General features: G+C 42.7%; 1 protein-coding gene across 1 annotated transcript in view; it reads right to left on the reverse strand.

The window, feature by feature from the left end:
- The window catches only part of TMEM135 (transmembrane protein 135), a 2,087,148-nt gene that overhangs the window by 54,300 nt on the left and 2,009,338 nt on the right, over positions 1–23,510 (reverse strand). Inside the window, exon 14 of the mRNA XM_069639711.1 lies at positions 19,232–19,299. Within this exon, the coding sequence (XP_069495812.1) occupies positions 19,232–19,299 (68 nt within the window). The remainder of the gene's footprint in view (positions 1–19,231; positions 19,300–23,510) is intronic.

Raw genomic sequence — 23,510 nt, forward strand, 5'->3', positions numbered from 1 at the left:
CAGAAAGTCTGGTGGTGCAGGCAGCAACTGCTACCTCAAAACAGGCAGCCTATCGGACCATCCCACCAAATAGGGATGATAGAAGTGATAGAAGGGTAGATGTCTGGTCAAGAAAGCTATTTTCTGCTGGGAGCATAGCTCTTAAATCAGCCAACTTCACATGTGCCTAGTTTTCATACACTCTATGGGGCTGCATTTCTATGGCGGCTGAGCATATTCCTGAAGGGGCGGAAAGAGACGGTTTCTTTGCCATTGTTAAGGATGGCAAGGAAGCCATGTGCGACTCTCTTCAATCGGGTCTGGATTCTGCTGACCGCATCAGCAGAGCCATCGCAGCAAGCACTGCAATTCGCAGATTTGCGTGGTTAAGGAAGTCTGGATTTACACCAGATGTGCAATCTAGACTCCTTAACATGCCTTTGACGGGACTCACCTTTTTGGCAGCAAGGCTGACGAAAGCCTTGAGAAGCTGCAGAATCCGAAGGTGGCAGCTAAATCTTTTGGTGCTGCTATTAGGCAGCCTTAGCCTTTTTACCGTAGTCGACAATCTTGGAGGGCTAGATCCTTTTGCTACTACTCCTCAGTTGGAAGAGTGAGAGGAATGGCTGGTCAAAGAGCCCAAAGAAGATTCCCTCGTGGTGGAGGAGGGGGAGGTGCAAAGGCCGCTCAAGCAGCAGCATCTTTAACAACAGTTACTGCTTCAGCCCCCTCAAAACTTCTCTGAGGTCTTGAGTCACGAAACCCCAGTGGGAGGCAGACTATATCAGCATCTGAAAGAAGGGGACAAGACATTACTTTGGATGCTTGGGCATTAGAAACCATAGCCCAGGGTTACTGCCTTCCCTTCATTCAGAAACCTCAGAACCATCCATCAGGGAACCATTCTTTGAACGTTCCAGATCCGTTCCTTATGCAGGACATTTTGACCCTGCTAGAGAAAGGTGCTATAGCGGAGAGGAACAAAGGACGGTATTCTCCATATTTCCTAATCCCCAAGAAGGACGGAGAACTGAGACCCGTCTTGGACTTGCGATACTTGAACAAGTTCCTCAGGAAGGACACGCTCAAGATGGTCACACTTTCTCAGATCCTTCAGGCCCTCCAACTCCAGGATTGGATGGTGTCATTGGAGCTTCAGGGTGCTTATTTTCATGTGCCAATCCATCTCAAGCACAGAAAGTACCTAAGGGCTACCGTTGGCAGTTCTCATCAGTTTCAAGTTCTGCCATTCAAATTGACCTCAGCCTAGAGGGTTTTCACCAAACTGATGGCGGTGGTGGCAGCGAGTCACCGGAGAGGGGGGATTCACATCTACACCTACCTGGGCAGTTGGCTGATCAGGGCACATTCTCCCGAACAAGTCCTGGATCATCTCAACGTCACCTGCCACTCTCTTCATAGACTGGGCTTCTCCCTCAATTACAAGAAGTCCCATATTGACACCATCTCAAAAGCTCCAGTTCATTGGGTCTGTACTGGAACATCCTTGGGAAAGAGCTTGCCAACCGAGGTGAGGGCTCAAGACATTCTGCAGATGGTCTCCAAGTTTTGGAGTGCCCATCGTCTCCCGGCCTTCGACTTTTTGAGGTTGCTCGGCCTCATGGCATCCTGCATTTTCCTGGTGGCAGAGGCTTGCCTGAGAATGAGATACCTTCAATGGGTTCTCAGGACACAATGGTCTCAATTTTCGGGCAACATGTCAGACTTACTTCAGGTTCGAAGCAGGGTCGCACAACATCTCATGTGGTGGGCCTGCGAGGACAACATTCTGAAAGGAGAACCTTTTTGGCAGCAATGGCCGGAGATAACAGTAGTGGGGAGCCCCTGTCAACGATGTGACAATCAGCGGTTGTTGGTCTCCATCGGAGTCCAAACTACACATCAATATTTTGGAGCCGAGAGCAATTAGACTGGCACTGAAGGCTTTTTTGCCCTCTGTATGGGGAAAGAATGTCCTGTTAATGACAGACAACACATGTGCTACCTCAACAAGAGAAGAGGCGTAGGGTCACTACACTGTGCAGAGAGACAATGCAGCTCTGCTACTGGGCAATTCAAGAAGGAATCTTCCTGTCGGCAGTTCACCTAGCCAGGGAGGAGAAAACGGCAGCAGACGCTCTGAGCAGGCAAAGCTCTCAGTTCCCCACGAGTGGGAACTAGCTCAGGAAGTCCTTCAAGCGATCTTCACCCTTTGGGTAACCCCTCAAGTAGATCTGTTCGTGACCATTGTCAACCGGGAGTGCAAACTGTTCTGCTCCATGTAATTTCCCCCAAGAGGAGCTCTAGGAGACACATTCATAGTGGACTGGGAGTTTCCACTCCCATACGTGTTTCAGCCCATCCCTGTTATTCCTCGCGTCATCAGGAGGTTGAGAAAGTTCGGGAAATCCATGACCTTAATTGACCCGGATTGGGCCACAGGGACATGGTACCCAGACCTTCTGGACATGTCCATTTGCCCCCCAATAGGTCTTCCACAAAGAAGGTCGGGTTCTCCATCCAGAGGTCAAGACACTCGGCCTTCACGCATGGTTTCTGAGAGACTGAGATACAGGGATTGAGACCTCCCAGATGACATAATGGAGATTTTGCTTTCGGCCAGAAGGCCTGCAACAAAGTCTTTGTACCACTGCTGTTAGAACAAATTCTGCAGCTGGTGCAGGGACAAGAATGTGTGGACCCTTTGCTATGCAAAACACCAGAGGTGTTATCCTTTCTACTGTACCTAACCAATCTGGAGCTCCAGACCTACTGCATGCTGAGAAGGATCCAGAGGTGAAACAGAATCACCCCGTGGGAGTAAATAACAGTGCCTGTAGAAGACAGGATTGGACCTTCAATGCTCAAACTCTTATATTGAACTTGGAGATTGCAACCATGCGGCAACTGATGGGTGAACAGATTCAGTCCCTTAGATTGAAGAAACTGGTCCTGAAGAAGATGACGCACAAGAGGAAATGTCATTGAAACCGGTCGACCTGAACTCCTGATGTCTCCCTATTAAGAGCGACACACAGACGAATCAAACAATCAGAATCATCTCATAGTGTTTCCTGGACTATACACAGAAAAGTCAGTCACGTATATGCTGACCAATATTTGCTTATAATTATCTATTGTGTTTACACTCAATCACAAAAATAACTTGAGCATGTACAACAATAGATAGAAAGAAATTGAATTGTTTTTACTGGAGATTACTTTTGACTTAGCCAGACACACTTCATGGAGGGCAAATAAATTGTCCTCATGACAAACAGTCCCACATGAACTGCCTGTCTAAACTAAAGACCCATGTTGGGATAACCTATCCCAACTGCAATTTTTTTATTGTGTCCGCAGTCACACACTTGCTCTAATCAGTCAAATTCATTGTAGCAAAAGGGAAAGTTTCTCCTTACCTATCCCTTTTAGATAGGCGATGCTACAGCGCTCTCTAGGGTTGTCTGACATCACGAAATGGAAAGGGTGTTCTTCTCTTAGGGTGAGTTCTAGGGCTAAATAATAATAGTATATAAAGCAATTAGCTCCAAGGAAGCCTTCACTGTCCTATGTTTTGTATGATACCACGCAATACAGTATGGCAGTGATTGTAAAGCAAATTGAAAGGAGATTTTGGGAAATATTATTACATTTTATTAAGATTCGTGCAGATCAGGAGCAGATAGCAATAAGGTGGATTATGGGAACCTTTTTGGAAGGTTATCTTTTTATTTATTTTTATTTTTTATTTTATTGAAATTTAGCAGAAATTAATCTACTTTTTTCAATTTATAAAAAAAGACTTCATATATTCATAATAATTACAATAACTAATTAAAAAAAGAGAAAAGAACCTTCTAAATGATTATATACATATCATAACATAATTACAATAGCAAATAAAATAAAGGAAAAAGAACCTTCTAAATGATTGTATACAATATCATGACATTGGTCGATTATATTCATACTAGGTCACAGAAAGAAAAACAAACAAAATTCTTTACAACATAGCCTTGACAATTTACATTTCTATTATATAAAAACAAGGCATGGCATGAATGACAAAATCTAATAAAAATCTTTTTGTTTGCATATTAACCAATGTCAGTATCATGAAGCAACGTGATGAAAAAGTTCACCAAGGCTATATTCAAACTTTAATTGGTAGACTTAAGCAGAAAAGCCCATCTAAATTCAGGCTGCACATTTGCAACTGAGCTCATATGTTTCGCAAACAATTTGTTTCTCAAGGGAATCAGTGCTGTACACTCTATAATTAGGTGCTCTAAGGTTTCTTTTTGTGCTGGATGTTTGCAACATCTACAAAAATTCTCTGATCCAGGGATTTGTTTTCGTTGGGCCAAGACATCTCGGGTAGGCCATAGATTGAATCGTATTCTTACCATAGCCATGCAGATTTGGGGAGAGGGGGATTTATCAAATACGGTTCAGCAACTCCCATTCTCTTATCAGCATAGCTCTTGAAATGCTTATACTGCAAACATAATGAACGAGAAAGATTTTCTTTTTAGCTCTTACTGGGTTCATGATGAGCGTTTCTAAATTCACGTCCGCCATTAGGAGGACTTGATAAACATATCTAGTCCATTTCAGGATAAAAACATGGTTTGACGTGAATAGGTAAGACGCTAGAACTGCAAGAATTGATCATTCGCTGGTGTTAACAAGACATTTACGCAGAAGGGCACATAGTTGCAAATGATATTTTGCACTTAGGGATGCCAGACCTAGCTCATAACGCAAACATGCCCCAGGCGTAGACTGTGGTACTTTGAGAATCTGTTTCCAGAACTTGGCTTCCAATTTATTCAAGAATTTGGTGGAAATTATTGCTCTTGATTATAACCCATATAGCAAAACAGGAGAAACATTTTGTTGCCAAAATAAAAGTGCTGGGCTGATGGTAAGTTTGCCATACTTATATAGTATTATTTTAGTTTGGGACAACTTGTCTTGTAACAAATTTGTATGCACTGAAGCAGAGTTGTTATCTTCAAAAGGTAGGCCCAGGTATCTGTAGTGAGGCACAACATCCAGAATGATGTCTTTAACTCTCCATGCAAAATGATTTCTGCGTGATGGTTTAGGAGTATACGCTACTATTTGTGACTCTTTCACATTCATTGATAATTCATTTTCATCAAAGTAAGTAGTGATGATTGATAATAGTTTTTGCAATCCTGTAGGGGTCTTAGAAATGAGAACGAGATCATCGGCATATCAGAATGCCTGTATTGGAATCGTGTTTAACTTTGGTGAATCTGAAGCAAAGTGACTGAAAATCTCTCTGGCATCATGGATGAAGAAATTAAATAGGGCTGAAGCCAAGATACAGCCCTGCTTTAGTCCTCTTGCAGTTCCTATTGCAGCAGATAGAATTCCCGTGAAGGTCAGACGAACTTGAATAGAGGTTGAGGAGTGCAACAAGTAGATAATATCAATCAGATCGTGTAGGCACTGAGCTTTAACCAATTTCTCGATTAGCTTCACTCTTGAGACAGAGTCAAATGCAGCGTTTAAATCAATAAACGCGAAGAACAATGATGTGTTTGTATTTTTTGCTTGTTCTTTTAAAGCATTGATTATCATTAAATTGACTGAAGTCCCAAGGCCTGGAACAAAACCTGTCTGATTTCGATCACGAAGACTGAATGACTGTGACCAGTTATTAAGGTCTCTTAGAACTAGACGATTGAAGATTTTGCCCGGGAAATCTAAAAGAGCGATTGGTCGATAGTTAGATGGAATTCCCCGATCACCCTTTTTAAAGATTGGTACTATGAGTGATGTGCACCAGGTGTCAGAAATGTTCTTGGTAAGAAGAATGCGTTGAAAGATATTATTTTTTTTTTATACAGTATTTTATTGTTATTAACATAATACAGTGGTCATAATAACAAAGCAACAAGCAAACAAAAACAACTCCAGACTGTCATAGTCGTTCACAATCAGAAAAGGTACCCAGAACATCAACAGTTGAGCGATCATCTCATCACATTCAATAATGTATAGTATGGTACAAGCACAAAACAAAACACCCAGTGCACATTCCCCCGCCTGTACATGGGACACTCAGGCCACACCTTCCTCCCACCTGTCCCATATTTTCGACGCTTTGTTGGGACAGCCTCGTGCCGAGTAAATCCTACGCTCCATCATAGCGCATATGTCCATATCCAATTTCCATTGTTCCAGCGTTGGGGGGTCAGGGGCACCCCATTTCTGCGCTATATTGCGCTTAATCAGCCCCATCGCCGTGTGTAGGAGCAATCTTTCCCACTTATTAGCTTCTATCTCATCGGGCACGCCCAGAAGCAAAGCCCCTGGGTCCAGTGGTATGGTGCGAGTCAGAACTCGGGAGAGTTCCCCACAGCATGCGTTCCAAAAAGTTTGTATCTGGGGACACAGCCACAAAATGTGAATAAAGGTCCCCTCCCCATCCCCACACCACAAACAGTTTGGGTTAGAAGCCCGTTTCCAGCCATATAGACGTGTCCTAGGGTAATAGACCCGGTGTAGTATTTTCAACTGCACTAGTCGAAGCCTAGAGGAAATGGCGATTTCCCGGGGATGCATAAGGACTTGTATCCAATCCTCAGGATCTATCACCCCCACATCTACTTCCCACTTTGCCTTTAGTTCATTCAGTTCGGGGGTAGCAAAGGAGGATATAGCATTGTAAAGGATGGAAGTGCATTTGGTAGGGATATGCACCGGAAGGATGTTACGCTCTATGGGGGTATAGTCCGGTAACTGTGTATCTGCTGTCAGGTAGGGTCTCAGAGCATGGGCGAGGCGAATGTAATGGTAATGTTCCGTATTCGGAATCTGGAATCGCAATTGTAGGTCATCAAATGAGGCCAAACACTCCTGTGTAAGCATATCCCCAATCCTGGCAATCCCCGCGTTCACCCACCTAGGCCACGGTTCCAACTTCTGGGTCTCAGCTAGGTTGTTGTTCCGCCAGAGGGGTTGTGCTCTAGTAGCTTTATTTTCCCACCCAATGAATCGGTGTGCCTGTCTCCACACTGTGATCATATGCGTAGTGGTTGTGGGCGGAGAGGTTCTCGAGAGGGGCTGATAGAGGAGAAGCAGCGGGTCAGTGTTGCGCATAGTGGCTATCTCAGCCCGTATATGGGGCAGGTCTCGGTCCCCGTGGAGAAGGTCATTAACCACCACCAGTTGTGATGCCCAGTAATACGTTTGAAGGCGGGGAACTCCTATTCCTCCCTCCCAAATAGATCTTTGGAGTGTAGTTAACGCAATTCGTGACTGGCCTCCCCCCCATATGAGGTCTCTGAGAAGTGTCTCCACTTGGTGGAACTCCGAGTCGGGGACTTTAAGTGGGGCATTTTGAAGGACATAGAGGAATCTAGGGAGGGTCATCATTTTAAAAAGTGCCGCTCTTCCCATAAGTGTCAGGGGGAGGAGTTTCCAGTGCCGGACATCAATAATAAAGCGGTCTGTGATTGGTCGGAGATTGTTCCTTATATAGCTTGTTAAATCCCCGGATATCCATATTCCCAGGTAACGAAACCCCTGTCGTTCCACCCGGTACGGGCAGTCCTGGGGGATTGCCTGTTCCCCACCCTTCACCGGAAAGAGGACTGATTTCCCCCAGTTGATTCTGAGTCCGCTGAGTTCCCCAAAGCTGACTAACATTTGCGTTACAATGGCAGAGGATGTTAGTGGGTCACCCAGGTACACAAGGAGGTCGTCCGCATACAGGGATGTACGATCCTCGTGTCCCTCCGGCCATCTGAATCCTCTCCAGGCGGTGTTTTGGCGAAGCCAAAGAGCTAATGGCTCGATAGCAAGGGCGAACAAAAGAGGGGACAATGGGCATCCCTGTCGCGTACCACGGCCCAGGGGGAAGGACCCAGAAGACCAGCCATTCACTCTCATTTCCGCCTTGATGTTAGTATAAAGTAGCTGCACCCAGCCTAAATAGGCCTCTCCGAACCCCATGCGGCGCATTATTTCCCAAAGGTAGTCCCATCGAATGGAGTCGAACGCCTTTTCAAAATCGATTTTATTGAGTACAACAGCCCAGTGCTTAGGATTTTGATTTAGCATTTGATCATTAATTCCATCTGGTCCATTTGCTCGTGAGGAAGAAGATTTTGATATAAGTTCTTCAATGATAACCTCAGAGCATTCCAGGTTCCATGATGATGTAGATTGTATTTCATAATGGAATGAGTCAAAGGACTTATCTGTACATAAGGACGTAAAATGAGTAATCCACTGGATCTCAGATACTCCATTTACTTGTGAGATGAATTGGTAATTGGTTATGTTCGAATTTAATAATTGCCAAATTTGGGCTGAATTTTTATTTGATGTAGCCATTAGGAAAGCTTCACCATCTTGTTGGTACAATTTGCTTTTATAGGATTTGACCCAGGTTCTGAAGTGAGATTTGATGATCTTGCAAGCTTTGACCTTCGCAAGCAGAGGTTGTCTATTAGGGGCTCGTAATTCTTTGCGGTAGAGTTTTTTTGCCTGTTGCATATGTTGGTTAAATGCATGGTTATGTTTCTTCTTAGTAGGTATATGAAGATTTTTAAACATTGACAAGGTATCAACATAAGATTGGGATTGACATATCGTTAGTTGTTCACACAAGATCGCATTGAATACAAGTAGAGACTTTGGAGTCCACTTGAAACGTGTCTTGGCGTTGTTTATGCTGAGATCCTGGGGCATCCAAGAACGCTTTGGTTGATTCTCGAGGCCAATTCTAGGCCAAGTAAGCGTTAGCATATGGTGATCGCTTGCAGATTGCATTATTATGTTGAGACTTGTCGATTGCATGAAGAGCGCATTTGATAAATAGATGTAGTCTATTGTGCTAGTTGATGTACCTCTCTGCCATGTCAAGTGAGATTACCTGGCAGGGAGCCATTAGCCATACGCATGCCGAGATGGTTCATATAATTATTCCATTTATTTACTTCTTTGGTTTTTCCCATTAGATAATTTAGTACAGTCCAGATTAAGATCTCTGGCTAGAATAATTGACATGGTTTCATTCGTTTTAGCAATCAGTTCAAATAGTTTTGTTAAGTCTCTGTAGAAAAGGCCATCTGATATTGCTGCAGGGTTTCTATATAAATTAATTACAGCTAGGACCTGACCGTCAAATATAATTTTGACAAGTTGCATATGGACTGGCCCATTGGAGTAATTCAATGGATGAGCTGGATTTAACTGCTACTAAGAGGCCTGCAATGGGACTTCCCTTTTGTGCGGATATTGCTGGGATGAAAACTATGTCATGGTTGTCCCATAAGGGAAGAGAGGTCATCCAAATTTCTTGTAAGATTACTATATCCGCTTCAGAGAGCTTACTGTTTTGTTCCCATTGCAAGTGGCTATGTCCCCTCGTATTCCAACTTATGAGTGTAAGAGAACTTGGTTGCCTTTCAGAAGAATCTTGCTGCAATGGTGGTTATACTTGGGCATTAGTAAACTGTTCATTGGTTGTTTTTTGATCTAGAGAGCAGAAGGAGCATTGACATTCAGTTAAACAAGAGTTTTTGGGCTTCAGCATCTCACATGAAGTTTCATAGTTCTTTCTTTCAGGATCTTGAGCTAAGAGAAAGCCCATTTTGAATAAAACCATCTTAGCTCGCCATAATGTATTTACCACCAAACCAGATTTCATCCATAGTCGAACTATGGATAAATTCACATCGCAAATGTATTCTACTTGATCGATGTCCGCTGATGTTAGATCTTCTAGTTCAGGAACATCATTGAAGATGTTAAGAAGACTTGTTCTGGAAAGATCGTATTGATGATGGGGGGCAGCGCGGCATTTCAGTTGAGTGTATGATAATTGTTGAAGTTATTTTTTTTTGTATTGATATCTGCTTTCTGCTGCTTGGTTTTAAAGCCCTCTGTCATATGCTGGTCTTGAGGTTTTTTACAGAACTAGAAGTCCTGTGCCATAGCTCAGAATCATCGGTCAAACAATTACTATCTGGATGAGAGGTACTTAATTCTGTGTTTCTTGGTTGTATAGTACGGTTTGGCACCAAGTTGATTTGCTTAAAATATGCTTCAATAGCTGTTTTTATAGTGTTGTTATGTGCATTCATCATCTGAGATTGCTTTCCTTCTTTAGCAATTGTTTGTGGAGAAATCGCAAAGGTCACTTGTCTCGATTGATTCAAGTTCACCTGTTGGCTCATCTTTGGCCGATTGTCGTTTGCTTTAGAGTTCTGTATGATTTCAGTTGGGGCTTTTAAGCCAGGCGGATTAGGAGGAGCCACCATATTTGCTTTGCTGACACGATGCGAGAGATATGCGTCAACTGCTGCTTTAATAGCATCACTCTGAAGGGATTATTTTGGTGCTTGTTGTGCAACACCTAGTTGAGGTACACAATCTACTGTGATTTTAGACTTCGCGCACGGACCTTGTAAGGACATCTGATGAGAAGGATCAAGAACATCATCATCCAAAGCAATAACTAATTGGTTCAATGGTGAATGATTCATAGGTGGACAGCTTGGATTTTCAGTTTGTGTTGATGAGAGGTTTTTTTTCAAGCAATTCACCAACCACCTTGATTTGTTTGGAAGAAGATTTCGAAGGTTCAGTATCAATTGAAGTAGGATAAGATGTGAGATTGTTAACTTTTGCTGTTTTATTGCTCGGAAAAAAAGGTTTGGTCATAAGGTGCCTTGTTTTGCCTTTAGCGCAAGGGCGCTTAGCTGGAGCATCATGGGTTACTTTGTTTGCTTGTCGCTTTTCAATTGTTGGATTGTTAACTACACTTATCCACGAGGAATTGTAGTCTGCTATTGTTGGAATATCAGATTCAATTGGACAGATAATATGCTCAAACAACGGTAGAGTTGGTGCTGTGTTATATGATGGGGCTGATAGTATTGGGACAGTTGGTGCCATCCTGGTAAGTTCTTTGTCAGCCAATGAATGATGTAAAGGTTACAATTTTTGACGAGGATGTGATTTCATCCATGTTATAATCTGATCAATTTTACCGGATTGAGTATTGATTTTCAGTTCGAGCGACTCAAAATGTTTGAGCAAACTTTGGATTGTTGAGTTTACCGCCACCAAAGTAATCTCAATTAGACCTGAGTTTGAAGAAGTAGTCACTTTCTCTCTTTAGGAGGTTCGATGTCTAGAAGTCTAGGAGTAGGTAAAATGTATGAAGCTGCTAGAGAAATGGTTGAATCCATTAAACATCGTTGGCGGTAATCCGGTGATGCAGAATGGGAAGATGAATTTGTCTCTCGCGTGCTTGTATGTAGTGATGTTTTCAAAAAAACTTTTTGATTGTCCTCCGAGTCTGAAATGTCCTCAATTTGCTCTAGTTGCGGTCTAGGTGATTTGTCTTTTTCGGCAGTCTTGGCTGCTTGTAATATTGTATCATCAGTAACTGGAGGGAGTACATGATTTTGGGTCGATTCGTGATTTGTAGGCGCACTCTGAGAGGCGCTAGATTTCGCTGCAGGAATGTCCATAGAACCTAGAATTGTCATATTTATTGACTTTAATGATTCACCTTGATTTATTAAGGTAGTTTTCGGATGAGCCAGACAAGTGGGCGGATGAAGTGATACCTTGAGTAACACAGTTCGTTGTATCTTGGGGTACCTCTTGATTCGTTATTGATTTGTTATTCGTTAAGATGAGAATCTGGCTGTAAATCAAATGAGGTGAGATCCTGAGCCATGATTTTTACTGGAGGACAAAACTGCCTAATGTCCTTACTCGAGGATGGAGTTTTCACTCGATTTTTGGCTCGAGGTGTGAGAGTTATTGTCGTACAGGAAGATACTCTCTGTAGTTTGTCTTTCATTTTGCTCGAGACAGGATGTAGGGGAGTGCCTGATTGGGGGACTGTGTTAGGCATATTTGATTTTAGGGTGTAAGGTTGCATAGGTTGAAGAGGCAAAATGCCTTTAATAGCTTGTTAAAAACTTACTTTAACTAGCGATGAAATAACTGTTAAGCGATATGTTAGAGACTAGACTTGAGTCGAATAATGTAGAACAAACTGGAGAAAGCAGGATTTACAACACCCTAAATACTGACAAACAGGACAACTATATTTTTGGCAAGATTTCCCCCCCTCAGCTCCGCAGCTAAGCGGCAAAGCAGGACTTACTTGGTATGTCTTTAGTTAACAAAGAACGAATAGCTTGAGCTGAAAGAGATTAATGTGGACTTCTTAAGGGCATCTACTTGTATTCCTCCGGTGCAATCGTAAGTCACCATTAAATTGTAAAAAACAGTAGGGTAAGAGGGCACCTTTTCCCTGATTCAATATACAATTAAAGTACATGGTAACGAGTGTAGTTGTGTATAGTTGTTACAGCCCAGGCTCCTCCTGGGGAGTTCATAGAGAATGGTCCTTTGCTCTTTAGCCAGGGCGAGCCTAGGAAACAAACAATCATATTTGCAACATTAAGACCTCCTGGAGCAGCCTGGAGATCTTCAGCCTGGAGGAGACCCAGTGTGGCGTTCCTGAAGGGGCATCTCCATGCACAGCCCCCACTTCTGCTAGCACATACCTGGTCCACGCCAGCAGCATCACGGTCATATTGATTCTTGGCACTGAATCCTTATTTAAAAAAGCACCGGGGAAACATACCTGAAACATCATACTCTCTTATGGTGTGAACGTAGCCCTGCAACAGTGTCTGTGGTTCCTCTTTGTGCCCTGTTCTGCCATGCCACGCATTGCAGGGGAATCCCCCTACGGTTTCTAGCGAGGGCCCGGGGACTTCCTTCTACACTGCACCCTTCACTGCCAGGGCCTAGGCCCAGGGCGACCAGTCAGAGGCCCGGGCCTCTGATCCAATCAGCATCTCATTCACTGCTGCCAGCAGCCAACTCACTGAGGCAGGACTAGGCTGACTTTGACTTTGCCATAAATATGCTGCCCAACACTACCACTGCCTCAAGCAGTTTCCTGGACAGTACAAGTCTCCAGCAGCATGCAAGCACCCTGCCTGGGGCATACTTAGTGTGCAATGTAAGCCTCTTTTAGTCTGCAGCAGCAGCCTGCAGTTTAAGTATGTTTGGTTCCATTTAAGAATTTCCATGAGGACAGGGATATGTTTAGTGTTTTAGTTTTAAAAAGTACATAAAAGCTGGTGTTTTTCAGTGTGTAAATCTTTTGTTCAGCATTAGAAGTACAAACAGAGGGTACGCCAGCACCCAACTTGTGTTGTGAATTTCCTGCTTTGAGTACCATTGAATCATTGCATACATACCTATATAAATTTATTATTTAACCTAGTTTCTTTAGATTTAGGGGACTCTTTGGTGTCTGCCCCTGCACACTATCTTTCACTAGCCTATCTTCCCTGCACCGACCCTACCGCACAGCCCATGGGTGATCTTCTCACTCAAGATCAGTGGGATCCAGTAGAGGCAGGCAATAGGTGTGACAAGGAGAGTAGATTGTAATGAGTTTTGTGCTTCAGATTTTTTGGGATTATTACAATGTCACTTGCCTAACTCTGCTTGTCCTTGCCACATAAACACTTTCCCAGGTACATAGTCCTTTCAAAATGATTAAAACTGTATTCACATTCTCGGGAGGATAGCACAGGGGCAACGTGCTCGCCTTGGAATCACGACGACACGGAGCAACAGAGGTTCCATCCCCTGGTCCGCGCTTAGAAACCTTTGGGTATTAAGCGCGTTATAAATAACCTATCATTTCATATACCCAAAGCTGGATGCTGGAATTACTTTTCTGGTATTTATAGCTGATCAAGAGAAAGATCTTGGTTTTCCGTTGCAGATATATGGAATCTAAATTATTTGCTACTGTTATGGCATATAGAATTCATCAAAGGGAAACAGGGCTATACTAATGTACTTTTGTTATCAGAGGGTATTGGAATTGCTGAAAGCAGGACAGAGAATCTGTCAGGAGTGGCTTTTCATGATTAAAAATGCCTTTGATACATTGAAATCGCACTGTTTATGGAGCGCCATGAATAAACTGGCTCCAATGAGAAATGCACTGATTTATAAACGTTCTATTAAGAGGTCACAATGCTTGTAATTTGGTTGCGATTTGAAGAGGGATTTGACGGGGCTGAAAAACTAAGTCAGATGGTTTCAGGATGTGAAATAGCCCAGATGACTGTAAAGCCAGAGAAATGGAGAGAAGAAGGATCCTGGGCCGAGTTGTGGCCCATCTGCGCAGAAGTCTGTTGTAGAGGAGTTGGAACGATAAAACTCTCACAACTAGAATGGGGTTAATTTAATCAAACATACTCCAGATTATTTTTTTCCACCAGTTGTGAGGATTAGAAGTTTCAAAAATGGTATCATATCCCTCACAGTCTTTTCATTCAGAACAGTGTCCTGTTGCAAATTTTCCTTCCTTTATACTTTAGATCACCCAGAGCCATCCTTCTCTCCATTCCTCTGGTTTTACAAACATCTGGGTTGTTGCATATTTCTCCGCACTTGCTTCAATTCTCCCTTTCAAAAGTGGCGATTTAGGAGTTCCTATTGCAGTTCTAAAGAATGCAGTCCTTACAGAATTGCTTCAATTCTCCTTTCTGTATGTGTGTGGCTTTTATGTCTCTCAGAATGCAGAGTGTCAATGCTTGGTTAAACACTCTCATAATACTCACAAGTTACGAACACATTTAGAGAATGATTAGCAATTGCAGAATTGTTTGCCAGGAGAAGAGCTAAGGCATTCTGGCTGCCGTTGGAGAGTTAGAAGCATTCCCACTTTCTAAATGGTGGCATTCCAGACATAGGTTTACTGTGCCGGAATAAACAGGTGAGACACACGGGTAAAGATTTCCACACAGCACTGCAGGAAACTTTCCAGTGTTTGGCAGATATATGACTGGTTTACATACAAATCATTATAATTTTACATCATGGCTTTAAGAATCAGCATATATGGTGTGAAGTGGGGGAGTTAATTTCAGCTACTCGCAACCAGCATTGCCTACAGTGGTTGTCTACAAGATTGCAAGGGATATACTTGTACACTTTTACACAGCTTTTTTTTTTTTTTTACAAATCATTTAGCAATTTTCTAATCAATAGTTCAAAAATGTTAAAAGGCTACTTATGGGTCAATAAGAACGTGGAAAGGAATGACAAAGTATTAAACTGCGCCTCGCATGAAAGGAAGCATACATAGCTCAATACAAAACAGCAGTATCTGAATATTGCTGAATTGATAATTGGATAAAAATGGCCATGAACATCTGGTGGTGTCTGCATCTCGTATCCTAGCGCCCTTGGACAAGTATGATCTGGCAAGGTGTTATGGCCCCACTAAAGCAGCATCAATACATAAATACCATACCTGAGTTTGGTTTCTAAGCATGGATTCGAACCTCTGTTGCTCTGTGTGGTTTTTGCATCCAAGACCAGCGTGTTATCTCTGTACTATCCTTCCGTTCACATGCTATACCACACTATAAAACTCATTTTGTGAACGGGAATTCGAACAAAGAACTGGCTTGGTAGTGCATTTGAAACTGCATTTGAAACGTTAGAAACATCATCAACGATTAGTCTCTTTTATTTGCAATTATTAGGTCCACTGTGAACGACCTTGTGTTCACATAGGTTGAAAACGAGAGAATTAGAAACATAATGGCACTATAAAATTCATAGAGGCACTTGTTAGCACATCCTTTTTGAATGTTAGTTCGCTGAAGAGGGCAAGTAGAGATTGTGGAAGTTATTACCAGGACAACGGGCCTCTCTTCCAGTTTTTGTGAATCAATTTATTTTTGTGTAAATGAACATTTTAGCTTTCTATGGAACAGCAAACCGGTATTTGTATTAACAGCTTATTTATGTCTCTTTGAACTGTTACAATGAAATGTAAGGATGTTCATCCCGTGGATTACAGCGCATGGCAGAATAACATTTGCCTTATGCCTTACATTGTAAAGTGCCATAGCTATCATTCAGCTATGAAATTCGAGGATATTTTGAGCTCTAGCGCAACCAAACCTTAATTGCTAACAACGTGTCTGGGCAAACCTCTGAGGGTGAGCAAAGGAAAGCTTATTGTGTGTGCTTTTACATATAAACTCCATGCTACTGCTCAGGATATGTTCTTGTTCCAATTCTCATTTTTTATAAAAGGGAAACATTTCATGGAAATGCGTATCTCATCTCTGTTTCCCTACTGTCCAGGCATCTTAACACTAGATATTCACTGTTCAATATCCTTCCAAATTCTGGCAAATATAAACGTCAACACCCCCTCTTGGATCAAAACCTTTACCTTGTACTGACTAGGCACACAATGAAAAGGAGGCGGTTGGAATTAAACATAAACCTGAAGTTGATCCTACTGTACAATCACACCTCTTCCTGATTCATTTGACCTGGACACCATTGTTGCTTTCAAGCAAGTCAAAAAATAAAAATCATCTGTCCTGGACATGTTTATACAGAGAAAACATCTTGTTCAGAGGTATTCTGTAAGAAAATGGAATTGTTCATATTTGCCCTACTCATAATTAATTTGAATGACTAGAAATGGAGCTCTGTGATCAGTAATCCATGGGCCTTGTTCCAGAGCTCACAATATCTTCCCACTGAGATTGACAGAATCCGAGCAAGCAAGAGACTACATAGAATGTAGCCCAAATTGAGGCCATAGGTAGCGGACTGACCAAGACAGTTAGAAATCTGGGTGAGAGGAAGTGGGAGGCGCCCTCCCGAGGGTTACCTGCACATTGGAGGCTAACAGGATGAACTGAGCAGAAGATTGGCTCTGGGCTGAGAGACCCTTAGTATGGAGAGGGGGCTTAAAAGCCACTCCTTGGTGCATAACACACAGCAAATTGGAAACAAAAAAGTGTCAGTTCCGGTTTTCCATGGTGGAAGCAGGTCTTCCCTACCTAGGAGACAGAGGGAATCTTTAAGGTTACCAAATGGAGCACAGTTACATGCTTGAAGATACATCTAGTCACAGAAGGGCATATTACTTGGGAATTAAATCACATTAATGGAGCCTCTTGATCGTTTTACTAGAACTACAACATAAGCAAACAAAAAGCAGTAGCAATCACAAGGCTGACCGTAGAGGGCAAGGAATGGATTGCAACCTGAATTAGAGCCAGGGAAGAGACGACGACCTTATGGTTTTTTCTGTTATAAAAACCAGGCAACACGGCGAACCAGACACCCTCATAGTCCCATTTCCACCTTAGAGTTCTAAATGCCATCACAATAAATTAGCACACCAGTTCACGAATCAAGAGCACCTATTATAAATACTTGAGACCTGATTCATGGAATTATTTGTGTGAAAAACGCAGATTTGAGCGCCTTTCTTGCTGAAAATCCCCGTTTGAAGTATGGGGATTCTCAGGCAGAAAAGCGTGCAAATCTGCGTTTTTCACACAAATAATCCCATGAATCAGGCAGTAAATCAGAAAGCAACATATAAAAAGAAAAGAACGGAATCTATGATAACATACAATCTGATTGTCATATGGCTATAGTGGATAAAAGATGGCTATTTTAGGCAAATAAAAAAAGTGAAATACATGATCGTAAGCATTTGGAAAACCAAAGCTTGCTATCAGTGAGCATATGGTCAAATGACATGTGATCATACTTTCTTTTGATGCCTTTACTTAACTGAAATCAGTACAAAGGAGCAGCCCCATGTCATCTACAGAAGGATCGGCTGATTGTCAAAACTGAGCACAAGCTTTATAAATACCCTAAATAACATTAGATTAAATATGTATGTTACAAATAATTATTGGCAGATGTTATTTATTATATAACTATTGAACATAGACTGATTCCTTACACCTAGTCTGACTGTCGGCCTCATTATAAGGTTGGCGGTAGCTGTGCCGGTAAATACCGCTGGAGTCATTTTTTTACTGACACCCGGCAATGGGATGTACCGGGGCATTCCAGCCCCGGCGGACCTGGTAATTCCCCTTTGCCGGGTGCCGGTAAAAATTATTCCCCATTCCCATTGAGTCCGATAGGACTGAATGGGAATGGGGAGGCTGGTAGCGCCGGCACCGTTAATAATGGTGCCGGAGCTACTGTGTAGGTCTGCTCGCGGGTGCCGTTCCGCGCGGCAGGTCAGACCTGCCGTGCTGACAGGCACCGGCGAGCAGACCTCGTAGTTTGCCGGTCCGGTAACAACAGTACCGGCATGCTGGCCAGTACCGTTGTTATCAGACGTCAACCTTGTAATGAGGCCCAGTATCTTTTAATTGTTAACAATTGCTTTAATGTTTTTTGTTTTCAAACACTATTTATTGGTTTTTAAAATGACCACAAAGCTAAGAAATAATACATCATAAACATCAAAGCAGTGAATGCATCTTAATTACATAATTCTTCTAACTTTAACAATCTTATTTAAAACTAAAACCTTATTTACACTACATAACACTATTCACTATAACTCATCAACTATAATAATCTGACACACCTTACATAACCCACCAATACACCTAAGACAAGCATTGACTAAAAACAAATAGACAGTAGTCTCAGTCTCATCTCATTTCACGCCCTGCTTTCCACCACAAAAGCCCGCAAATGCAAGTGTCAACCAGTTTGTTAAATGGCCCCCATACTTCCGAATAATAGTCCTCTCTCATTTGTTTATGTAGCATGATTTTCTCATAACTCGATAGTGTTCGCATATCCAACAACCATCCCTCCACATCTGGCTTTTTCCTTGTCTTTCATACCCTTAGAATTCGCCTTGCCGCCACTACAAGCACTCCGGTGATCCATCTACTGCACTTTCAAGCCTCTTCACATCTCTCATTGTTAGACAACAGAATTGTTGAAAATGCTGTTTTTGTTAGTGTGACTCCCAGTGTTAAATCCAATCTGCTCATCTGCTATATTATACAGGAACAACGTTTACGGGGGCTCAAAGTAGAGGAAGGGCAAATTAAAGTGTTATGTTATGCAGATGACATGACAATAATCTTATCTAACCCAAAGGAGGGGGGAATAAACTCAATTGCTTTAATGTTTAAACATGAACCAGTTCAACTTTGCTGTTTGATTTGATTGTCTGTGTGGCTACTCCGTTGGCAGTTTAAGAGCACATTGAGACAGAGTTTTGGCTCTTATCATGTGCTTTGTACTTAATTGGTGAGCTGCATATTTCTTTAAAGTGTTCATGCTGCAGATGAAACTGAACTTTAACCCTGAATGGTTTCAGGATGCTGTTCCTTACCTGCCCTTGGTCAGCCGCAACAGAAATTTCCAATATGAAGGCCTCAGGTTCTGAACTTCCATGACAGCCTGAAATCAAAGCAAATGTCTTAATTTATTTGTCTATTTACAAATTGTAAACTGCATCATTTTGCAAGCAGCATTAGAGTGCCTCCATAAAAACAGTACTGGATAAAGCGAAAAATAAATCCATCATATTACTAATATATTTACACGAAAAGTACATTTAACTCATTGAAGCTCTTAGCTGACATAACTGACAAATGTAACCATTTTCCAAATGATACATTTTCAGCTACTTAAAAAGACATGCTGACCGGGGATGGTAAATCCGTTCTGTCAGAAGATTAGAGCACAATGGTATCCAATTTTCTTGCATTTACGGTGACAATCATCCTGCCGCATATACCTTGCATAAGCTTGTTTTGAACGATTTACAAACCAATGAAACCTATTCAAGCCTAAAACATATGTGAATTAAATACTATTGAATTTATCATATTTTAGTTGCAACACAGAGATACAAAAGCATATGTGGATTCATAACTATTGGGATTGACACAAATTTAAGTTCCAAAGTAACATAAAAACCGATATGAAACCGTTTCAATTGCATTTGAAGCTATTAAATACATCAACTGCACGTGACCCATTGAAAGCATAGTTATATCCAAAGCTCTGTTATGTTTAAAATACATTGTTTTACACAAGTTTGGCAAATCACACACAATGGCATACAAAATTGCATTTATAATTTGTTCTGCCCTTTACACATCATAATTTGAAAATACTGCTCTGTGTTTTATGCTGATATCAATGCACTCCATAAGTGCAGGAACATTTTTGCCCCAATCAACACAACTGTATGAAAAACAGAAGTTCCCATTTACGTCTGCCTTTTCAGATGGGAAGTGTGGCAAACCAGAATAAAGACGACACATTTCAACTCTTAATTTTTAAAATTTAAAAAACGCCTCACTTGCTCTATTGCTAAAAGGGGATTCCCTTCATAAAAAAAACTAAAATAAAGGTGCTCGTCAGGATTTCAAAATAACCAAAATCAGACCCCCATCCTATCCTGTCCAACTATCTGGCCCTAACACTAGATAAAAAGAAGCAAAATAAAGAAAGAGGGTGTCACTATGGGGGTTTGGTGACACATAGCCAACCCCTTCCGCTTCAGACAATCTTCAAAATAAATGTTCCTCCCAGGACACAGTTCATGGCCTGAGTCACTGCAGCAGTTCTCACAATGGAAATGCAGATCTCTCTCAGTTCCTCTCATAAAAAGGTACAAAGTCACTCTTTCCTTGATCATTCAATTCACCAAAGATTCAATTGCTTGTATCCAGTGAGATATTTGATTTATCCCCCTCCAACAATGTTGTATGCTGCAGCCCACCTCACACCCTCAAGCCTTCCCACTCCGGGGTCGTATGGGCATTACACTTTTCAATTAATTGCTCTCTTGATTTTCAATATGATCAATTCTTGGGTCCCTCAGGATACCTCAACTCTAGGCTATGTGTGGGCTTCGTGATGAATCTGGGGTATTCGCCCCTTCTCTCTTAGGGGGTGCCAGCCCCTGTGAGGCTAGGGAGGTGAGCCCGCTAAGCAAGACCCTCCCTAGGTGGCTGAGAAAGCAGTACCTCAGTGGGAGTGACTACCCTCTAGGGTACAAGAACTCCCATTCCTTCAAAGAACTCCCTCTGAGGAATACTCTCTCGGCATATATGGGAGTGGAAAAGACTGCTGTTAACTCTTTTTTGCATTCTAACCATATTGACATTATTCCCCTATCGCTGGCAGGAGGTAATGCTGGCATCCCCTTGAACTCAGCAGTTGTCGGTCGAAAAACACACCCCTTTGAAGTACGGCAGCAAGAATAAAGAGACAAGGAACCTTGAATGGAGGAGGAAGAATCCTATGCAGAGGCAAACCTCTCTCTGACGTGCAAATGTCCTACTCCACGGTAGTACAATGAACCGAAGGAGCGAGACGCTGGAATGCCGGCCTTGAGAAGGGATACACTGCTGGGACAGAGATGGGGAAGAACCGTCTTACCTGGTGGCGTGACCACGCTGCACTCATGGTGGGCCTGGGAGCTGCAAACCGACGCAGAGACTAGGGGACAAATGAGGAACGAGCCCTCTGCTCCCAGTGTGACAAACACGGAAAATGACAAAATGGGTAGGAGACGAACCGTCTTACCTGGTGGCATAATCACGCTGCAGCTGTAGTGGGTCTGGGGCATGAGAACCAATGCAGAGACCAGGGAACAGCGGAGGAAAGAATCTGACCCTCTCGGTGCACGGATCACAGAGACTTCCGAGACAGGGAGGAAAAGGGGTACACCAGAGAAGCCATCCTGCTGGAGCACATCCGAAGCAGAGAAGGGACCAAGGTTGCCCAGGGTGGAAGGAGGGGAGTAGAATTAAACAAAGAGATAGGAATAAGTAATTCAGAGGACCAAAGGGGCATGGGGAGCACTAAAGATATAAGCAACATTATTACCAGCAGGGAACCTGACAGATTTAATCAATCTATAAAGGGCACAGTATTAGGGGAACAAAAAGTTCCTAGTTGTTGGAAACGGACCAAGGGTGTAACCCTTCCCTTTCAAACTGGAGACATTTGGTTTATACAAAGACTTCACATTTTCCTGATGAACTTAAAAAGAGATGAAAACATTTCTTTTGTGCACTATTAGCAACAAACATGTTGTCCTACAACCAATGCTTTGGAAGAGATCTGACAAACATTGGCAAGACAAAGTGTAGGCAACTCCCTGTGATCAGACCACAAAAATAGAACCAGCTAGGGATAAAGGCTAGGTGTATTTATGAGAAAGACAAGAGCTTTATTTTGTATAGAAAATAAGAAGGTGACAGGGTATTACAAATCCACTGCCCAAGAGCTCTCTGATGTCTTTAATATGAAATCCAAGTTATAAACACACAAATTGTCACTATGACACACTTGATATACAGTGTTAATCCCCCACCCACATTGGCTGCCACCTATATACATGCTAATGATTACATATGGCCCATCCATCAATTGGCTCAGCTGTCTTGTCACTCATCTTTACCACACGTGGGTGACGTCCCTGTCAATCTTGGAATGCGGTAAGGCAATTGTTTAACTTCAACTGGCACCACCCTACCTTAAATCCTTACCACGTGACATGCACCTGATTATCTGTGGGTAACTTCAAGGTCAGCCTGGTCCTTGTGAACAAAGCAGCCCTTTTCCCATCCCAGAAACGTTGGCGCCCCCACCATGACTTGGGCATCACTCTTAGCTCTCCTTGGCACAAATCATAGATCATCATGTTCTCTGCTTTCCCCTTTATCAGTTCCCCTCCCCAAGAGTAAACCTAGTGTTCCACTAATCAATGCAGTTTCTGAAAGATTTAAGGCCTATTTCCCCGCACTTCTGGTAGTTCAAATAGAGTGACCATCATTCTGGGGGTGCGCTAGTGTCTTAAATCTTGGTTCCTGTATGGGCCTTTCCAGGACCTCTACCTTCGCACCTAGGAATATGACCTTGGTACTGGGCCACAGCCCTTTGCATCTTAAACTACACACACATTCCTGTCTAATTGGTTGAAAGACCCAACTGATGTCAGGCTTATACGTGTTCTTCGCCGCACTTGGGAATCGGAATGCAATAGTGAAGCAAGGGATAAGGCCTCATTCTGTTTCTCTGTGAAAACACAGCCTACGAGGATTAAGGCCTACTCGTAAATGTGGTTTTGGTTTGTGTTATGACCATCGTGAAGATATGTATTCTACATCCTACATAGTTGAAAAGCAACACTACTGAATGACTTCCCCTATATGATTCCCACTCCATCCAATTACCCCCACCCACAACACCCCATTCCCCCTACACTGTCCCATGCTCATTTCCATATTGTTCGTAATTTGTGAAGGGAGTGACAAGGGAGCAGTCTGCAGTACCTGCCGGGCGAGCTGCTGCAGTGTGTCTTCACTATTGTTTGGAGGCGTGCACTTGGAGGCGTGTGCTGTGCTACCTGGAACTTATAACCATTCTCCCCCTTGAAGTGGACCGCAACGGGAGTGACAAAGGAGCAGTCTGCAGTACCTGCCGGGCGAGCTGCTGCAGTGTGTCTTCACTCTCTATTGTTTGGGGGCGTGCACTTGGAGGAGTGTGCTGTGCTACCTGGAATTTATAACCATTTTCCCCCGCGAAGCGGACCGCAAAGGGGGTGATAAGGGAGTAGTTTGCAGTCCGCAGGACCGAGGACCATGTCG

The sequence above is a fragment of the Ambystoma mexicanum genome, chromosome 7q (genome assembly GCF_040938575.1).
Source record: "Ambystoma mexicanum isolate Mex_15411 chromosome 7q, UKY_AmexF1_1, whole genome shotgun sequence".
Lineage (NCBI taxonomy): Eukaryota > Metazoa > Chordata > Amphibia > Caudata > Ambystomatidae > Ambystoma > Ambystoma mexicanum.